The sequence below is a fragment of the Furipterus horrens genome, unplaced genomic scaffold, assembly GCF_987537825.1.
Source record: "Furipterus horrens unplaced genomic scaffold, mFurHor1.1.pri manual_scaffold_1, whole genome shotgun sequence".
Taxonomy (NCBI): domain Eukaryota; kingdom Metazoa; phylum Chordata; class Mammalia; order Chiroptera; family Furipteridae; genus Furipterus; species Furipterus horrens.
Window position 1 is genome coordinate 47,192,877 of NW_028327171.1, and position 7,631 is coordinate 47,200,507.

A 7,631-nucleotide genomic window follows, 5' to 3' on the forward strand; every position below is an offset into this window, starting at 1 on the left:
GCTGGAGGGAAGGGGGTTACTGGGCAGAGGGGAACAAAGGGAAAAAAATTGGGACTACTGTAACAACATAATCAATAAAATATACTTAAAAAAAGAAAGAGTTAAAAAAAAGAACTATCTTTCTGTTCTCACATAACCATGGTGACAGTCAAATGAGGTGTCGTATGTGAAAGAGCTGTATAAACTTTGAACTAGTATGGGCAAACATGAGCTGCTACTAAGTGGCTATAAGAGAGCCAGCATATCAAGAAAATGGGACTCCCTGAAAACCACAGATGCCTCTGGCCTGTAGTGGAAGTCACAAAAGCTTTGTCAATGATTGGGATACTTTTTATTTCTAGTTTATAACCAACCTGCAGGCTGCCTCCTTCCTAAAGAAACACAGTCTAAAGATTTCTTTTTCTGTTCTGAGCCCTGGATCCTGGCCTGCTAGCCTAGTCAGGGTCATGTGGGTTACCGTGAGCTGGGGCAAACCACCCAGTGTGTACTGAGAAACCGCAGAGGTCAGCACTACAGCCAGGCCCACCATTGTCTGGCCCCACGGTTCAGTGGACAGGCTAATGTGGCCTGTTCAGGGAGGTAGGGCTTGAACAATGGGAACAAATATCTGCCCACTGAGTTCCCCAGGGGCAAATTGCTGGCAGGATTTCCCCTAGAGCTAATCAACTCCAGAACCATTTAACCCTTTGGTTTCTGACTCATAAAGGGCCACACTGGTGCTGGGGAAATGGAAAACAGTTTTCTCTAAAGTGAAAGGAAATGAGATCATTTAGCAGAGAGAAGAGAAGAGACCAAGGGGGCAGCCCAGGCCTGGCAGAAATGAAATCAGAAGGATTAACTTCCCCTTTCTGTGCCATAGCTACTCCCCTCACCTGCACGGAGCTCTCTGGCTCTCCTGTAGCCTCTACCACTGCATCACCTTCACTCTCTACCCCTCCACCTACTCACCAGACAGCATCTCACCCATTGTTTACAGACACCTCAATTACTGATCATTAAAGCAGGGCGGGCTGGAGAGACCACCAGCCCGCTAGTTTCCAACCTTTTCAGCACCAATAGCTGCTCTATGTCTCCTCCTGCAGGGATACCTCACTTAGGAGATTTTAGAACAGCTGCCTTAATTGAGTATCTGCTCCTTTGGGTAGTCCACTAGGCCAAGAATTTTCCCTAATTATTTTGTCTAATGCCAACAAAACCACTGAGAATTAGGTATAATTATCTCTATTTTAGATATGAGAAGGCTCAGACTGAGAGAGGTGTATTTGCGTGAAATCTTGCAACTAGAAAGTAAGAGTTAGAATTGAATCTAGGCCTGTGTGACTTTAAGGACGCCCATGCATTTAAGAAGAAATAGCTCATGCTGCCAGCAATAGCGCTCCTAAGTATATACTCAAGAGAAATGAAAACATATGTCCACCTAAAACCTTGTTTACAGCAATATTACTCCCAATAGTCAAAAGGCAGAAACAATTCAAATGTCCATCAACTGACAGGTAGATAAACAAAATGGGGAAGATCCATACAATGGAACATTATTTGGCCGTGGGAAGGAGTGAGGCATGGATATATGCTACATGAATGAACCTTGAAAACATTTTACTAACTGAAAAAAGCCAGTCACAGAAGACCACATAATATATGATTTCATTTACATAAACTGTCAAAAATAAGCAAATATGTAGATACAAGAAGTAGACTAGTGATTGATTTCTCAGGGTGGGGGTGGAGGGGGGTGGAGTGGGGTCAGAGATAAGATGCAGATCTCTAAAGGGTACAGGACTTCTTCTGAAGGTGATAAAAATGTTCTAAAATTGACTGAGGTGGTGGTTGCACATATCTGTGGACATATTAAAAACCATTGAGTTGTATAAAGTAGGTGAATAGTGTGGTATGGGGATTATATCTCAATACAGCTATTTTAAAAAGAATAGCTCATGCAATGGTCAAAAAGTTACCATGGTTCTGTCCCATGAAGACTGAGAAGCAGAAGCTACATGGTAGCTACATGGTAGCAGTAGAAAGAGCAAGAGGTCTGGAAGCAGAGACCCTGGACAACTTGTTTAGCCTCATGAAGCCCTAGCTCCTCATCTGTAAAGTGGGGTTAGTGAGCCCCATCTTACCATGTTGTTATGGTATATGGGAAAGCCCCCAGCCCCTCCAGTTCTAAAATTCCATGATTTTGAAGTTTGAGGCTTGAGTTAAGAGGTAGAGATAGGAGGTATCTATGGACAGGGAGGTTTCCCTTGCTTTGAAATCACACCCGCAGAAACCATTCTTTCCTCTGAGTACCAAAGGCTGGTCAACCAGAGGGCTGGAAGGGGAGCTTGGTGATCCACTGCCCTCTGTCACCTGATAGACCCAAATAAGAGAAACAAGGAAGAAGTTAGAAAACAAGAAGTGGCTGTGTGAACACCAGGGACCACTCTGCTGACCTTGGAAACTGGTGGTAGCTAGAACCAGGAGAGAGGAGAATGAGAGAGCTCAGAGAAGGCCTGGCTCCTCTAAAACTGTAGCTATTGTTAAGGCGGTGGGATGGGTTGGATGATTCTGATGTATTTCTGCCCAACTATGAAGCATCTGCCAAAAATGCAGAGGTGCTTTTCTGAAAACAATTAGGGAACAGAAAGAGGTATAAAAAAGCTAAGCAAGTGAACAAAACAAAACCAAACAACTTGGTAAGAGAGGTACTTAACTACTAGGAAATGGTGTTAACACGTTAACCATGGTGGTAAAGTACAGTCGATCTTCATTATTTGCAGATATTATACTTGTGAATTCGCCCACTCACTAAAATGTGTTTGTAATTCCCACATCATTGCTCATGGTGTTTTCAAGGTTGTTCACAAACATGAGCAGAGCAGCAAAAAATCTGAGTCTCCCGATTTATGTGTTACTAGTTGAGGTCAAACAAATGCTCTGTCTTCTGATTTCAGCTCTCATACTGTAAACAAGTTTTTGTTTTTTTTCAGTCTATTTAGTGTTATGTGTTTTGCATTTTTTTCCTTTGGTTGGAGATTTTGCTGTATGAAAAGACCTTCAATGCAGTGCTGAAGTGCTGTCTAGTGTTACTTAGCATAAGAAGGCTGCAATGTGCCTTACAGAGAAAATATGTATTTTAGGTAAGTTTCATTCAGATATGAGTGGCTGTGAGGTAAATGTTAATGAATCAACAATATATGTTAAAGTGTTTTCAAACAGAAACACATATTTTAAAAGGTTATGTATAACATATGTGGGATGTGTTTTTAGCTAGAATTGGATTTCATTGTTAAAGGGACATATGACATGGTAGAAACAATATTTATTCATTGTTTTACTCCTAGTGCCTAGAAAAAATTCTTGACTAATAGCTAGGCCTCAAGAAATCAATATTTTAGAAGTTAAAAAAATTAAAAAGGTTATGTATTGATTGTCAAAAGTGGTGTGAACACAGGCTCATAGGCACCTAACCCTATATTTCCTCTAGAAATAGTTCAGTATTCACTATTCAGTGTTCATAGTCTTTATAGAATATAACTACTGCAAATAATGAGTTGACCATATATGCTATGCATTTTTATTCATTATCTGTTTTAATGCCTAAAAAGTGTGTTGTCTTTGTTCTACAGATGAGGAAATTGCGGTTATATATATTAGATTGTGTGACTTAGAGCTAACATGTGGAAGTGGCAGGATTTGAATCCACTTCTCTCTAACTCTCCAGAGGGAAAGGAAATTTCCTCCTCACCTGGAATGCCAGTTCTTAGGAAAGAGTGGCCAGGCCTATATCAGGGCTGGTGCGAAGCTACAAGGAGAGCTGAGCTTAGTCAAGAACAGTACATATCTATGAAAGGAGGGTGGAAGAACTGAATACTATTCTCCTGATGCAGTCTGCTCTGGTCAGACTATAGCTAGAACAGTGGAGAAAAGATAATCTGCAATCAGCACTAGGATGGTGAAGAGCCTGGGAGCTGACCACATCAAGAGAGAAACACTGGCAAACATGTGAGCTGTTCATCCCGGAAATGAGAGCATGGAGGCGAACAGGAGGCACCTTTTCAATACTGTGCTGTTAGCCCCATGTCAGTCCCTTGCCTTGTCCTTTAAGTGTAGGGTTGACAGATTTAGCAAATAAAAATACAAGATGAAGTTAAATTTGTATTTCAGACAAATGACAAGTAATGTTTTAGTCTAAGTATATTCCATCCAATACTTGGGATATACTTACACTGTTTATATTTATACCTGACTTGGACTTAGTAATAGCGTCCTATATTTAATCTGGCACCCTTACCCTGAAGGCTTATTTTTAAATTTTATTTTCCTTGAATAAAAGAATAAATGACACCTGGTCACATTTAACCCCCATTCTTCCCTCTCAATTCCCTACACCCCTCCCCTTTGACAACCCAACCCCCTACCTGCTCTCCTTTGGCAACAATCAGCTATTCTCTGTGTCTATGGGTTTTATTTGTTTGATTTTTTTAGACTCCATTACTGTCGAGGCTTTAAATAGGAGCCCCTAATGTTGCATTTTGAGGAAGTGGGCTCTACATTTGGGAAATATTCAAAGACTTGTCTCAGAGGATTGCTCAGAATGGAAAGAGGACTGAAATGGTCTAAGTATGCCATCGCCCTATTTCCTTGAAATGCCCCTCCCCCATTTTAGAGCAGCAAAACAATAAAAAGCAAATGCTACTTCTCCATAGCAACCCAGGTGCTTTTCTGTGTGTGCTTGCCAGGTGCGACACCAGCTTCTTGCTCTAACAGCAGAATGTGCTACCAGAACTGAGACCAATTAATTAATACACAAGAACCTAAGTGTTTTTGACCTCTAATATCAATGCCTTTTAAGTTCAAATTGATTGATGTGTTCACAGCTGGGGAGAATGGTGGCAGTCTCTCGATTAGGGCATGAACCAAGAGGCCTAAGACATTCTAAAATAATACTTGTTTTATCTGTCAAAAACCATCTTCAACTTCTCTGCGACTGTGGTTAGTCATCCTGACACTTTTCCTATCCTGCTGCCAGAACTGCTTTTCAGGTTGTTTTGAACAGACTGTGATCAACTCACCACAGACTGGAACATGGCCAGTTGATCTGAGAGGAGAGACTGGCAGCAACTCACTCTGTTACCACACAGCCTCAGTCTCCTCTGCAGAAAAGAAGAGGCAGAATCTCTGAGGTCAATCGTGCCTCTAAAAATAAGCATTAGTAGTCTTTGAATATCGGCTAGGCTTTCAGCATCCTCCTGAGCTTCAGAGAATTTGAATGTTTATGTTTGATGGGACTTGAGTGAGCATTTGGCTCAATTCTCTCATTTTGGAGATATGGAAAATTAACTTCATGGTAGAGTGACAAGGTCCAGAGCTCTTTGCAGCTCCGCAAGGGACTTCTCATTCCTCCTCCTTGGTTTATCATGTCTTCTTCCCTCACTTTCACTCAAATTTCTAAAAGTCCTTCATTCAAAACAACAACAGCATCAGCAGCAACAAACAATAAAACACAGGAGAAGTTAACAAAATGAATAAAAACATCTGGGGAAGAGTATGCACTACAGCTAGAGACTGAAGTATACATAAAGGGTCCTCAGCTGATCTGTTTTGTCCTTTCCAGGAAAATCTCCTAGGAGAGATGGGCTTTGCAAACTTTTTAAAGACAGGTATGTCCAGAATATCCTCTGGTTCCTTAGGATACTCACTAAATATTCCTGGTGATGCCCTATTTCCTTCAAGATTAAGTAAATAAAATCTCAAAATAAGTAAAACTCCATTTCAACTACTAAAGTAGGGACAAATTAACATGTCCTCTCCGAACTTAAGGATTGAGAGTTACCTGACAGAAATCTCTGCATCTTAAGGACTTCAAGGGACTTATGGCACCACTATTTTCAAGTAATAGCCTTGTTTTCACTGGCTGTCTTGATAGGTATTCTGTCTCAGGTTTGTGTACTTATATTATATACACAGTCCCCCAGCCAACAGATGTTGAATGAATAACAGGGCTGTGGAAATAGAAATATCCTGGGTCCTTCATTCATCAGCTGGTGAACTTGGGCAAGTTTTAAATTTCTCTAAGTTTCAGTTTCCTTATTTGTAAAATGCAGAGAAAATGGAACAATGGAAGCACTCAGTAAATGGCAGTTATTATTATTATACCTGTGAATGGTTTTCTAAGATTTTAATACAGTCCCATTTGGCTTGGCACAGAGATACAGGCTGGTCATCTGAAGGCTGATTTCGTCACTTTGTGTAACTGCACACTCTGGAGGGGGGGTTACTACTTTACTGATCTCTAAAGTGTTTAAGCAGAGGCATTACAGTCAACCGTGAAATGCATGCCAATTCTTTTATTTAGGATGCCTGTCTGGATGACAAGGCCAGCCAGCATTTGGCCCCCAGGAAGAAGCTTGTGGCCCCATCCATGTCATTACTCCACAATGCGGCGGAAAGACTGGATAGCTGGGGAAGGGGCATTCCAGTCAATGGGCTTCCGGTACTCCTTCTTGTCCAGGAGATACTGCCTGCCACGATAGTTGGGTAGCTCGTAGAAGATCCAGGCACCCTCCAGCACCTTACAGGAGTGGACCTCTCGCATGTGAAATTGCTCCAGGATGGAAGGACAATCTTCAGTGGTTTCATACATCTGACCATTAAAATCCCCTTTCTCAAAGATCTGAATCTTATACTGGCCTCTGCTAGACTGAAAAGACAGGAGGAAATGAACAGCAACAATTATGGAAATCGCCAGCAGGCCACAAACTCGGAGAACAGTACGGATCAGAACCCACGCTCTTGAAATCTAGATGATCTGAACTCCCATCCCCATTGTGCACTGACTGAAACAGCTTTCAATAAGAAAAACTTAATTCCTTAAAATCCTCAAGAAGTAAAGTGCTATGGAAATAATTAGTGTATTCAGTCTTGTGATGAACTGACCTAAGATTTTATTTAAGTCTCCACAGCCAGAAAAAGATAGCTCCCCATTAAGAAGTAGGAAAACCTCAAAAAACTCCTTCACTGGAAAGAAAAAAAAGAAAAAGAGTTGAAGGGAGGGGAGAAGGAGAGCACCACCAGACTCACCAGATGAACAGCTCTGCAGGAGCTGAGGCGGTCATTGAGGCCCATCCAATGCTGGTATTCAGGGTACTCACCCCGGGGTAAGATGTACATGTACCCAGCAAAGCTGGGCTTTTCATACACAGCCCAGGTGCCTCCTTCCACTCTAATGGAGTTGCAGCGATTCAGGTACATGTGGAAATCTGCACAGTCATAATCACAGTCATAGTGGCGGCCTTGAAAATTTTTGTCTTCATAGAAAGTAATCTGAAGTACAGGGCAAACAAAGAGAACTGAGGAGTTGGGTGGCATTGTTCATACACAAAATAGAAATTAAAAACATATTCCCCACTTTTGAAATTCCTTCCTCCTCTGTTTTGCTCTTCCTCACCTTACAGCATTTGCCTTCTGGCAGACAACTCTGGTTGTCAACAATAGCAATGAGTACTTTCTGAAGGCTTAAAATGAAACAAAATGAAAGTGCTTTAATATAAGCCGACAATTTCAGATGTTAAGTCCATTGCACCCTCCTTTTTGTTCCCACAGTTCACTTTACTTACCACATTATATAATAAATTATCTACTAATATTTC

At 41.4% G+C, this 7,631-nt stretch overlaps 1 protein-coding gene across 1 annotated transcript; it reads right to left on the reverse strand.

Annotated features, from left to right (window-relative positions):
• Window positions 1-6,309: 6,309 nt before the first annotated feature.
• Window positions 6,310-7,350, reverse strand: CRYGS (crystallin gamma S). Its single transcript, XM_090280018.1, has 2 exons — window positions 7,063-7,350; window positions 6,310-6,682 (listed from the first exon to the last, which is right to left on the reverse strand). Exons 1-2 carry the CDS (start codon window positions 7,348-7,350, stop codon window positions 6,410-6,412), a joined length of 561 nt encoding a protein of 186 aa, XP_090136144.1. The 3' UTR covers window positions 6,310-6,409.
• Between the last annotated feature and the right edge of the window lie 281 nt (window positions 7,351-7,631).

What these genes read in the sequence shown, in the direction of transcription:
- CRYGS (XM_090280018.1), bottom strand. Translation starts at nt 7,350, where the DNA reads ATGCCACCCAACTCCTCAGTTCTCTTTGTTTGCCCTGTACTTCAGATT. An exon ending in CCTGCAGAGCTGTTCATCTG is followed by an intron (nt 6,683 to 7,062) that starts GTGAGTCTGGTG and finishes CTGTCTTTTCAG; the next exon opens with TCTAGCAGAGGCCAGTATAA.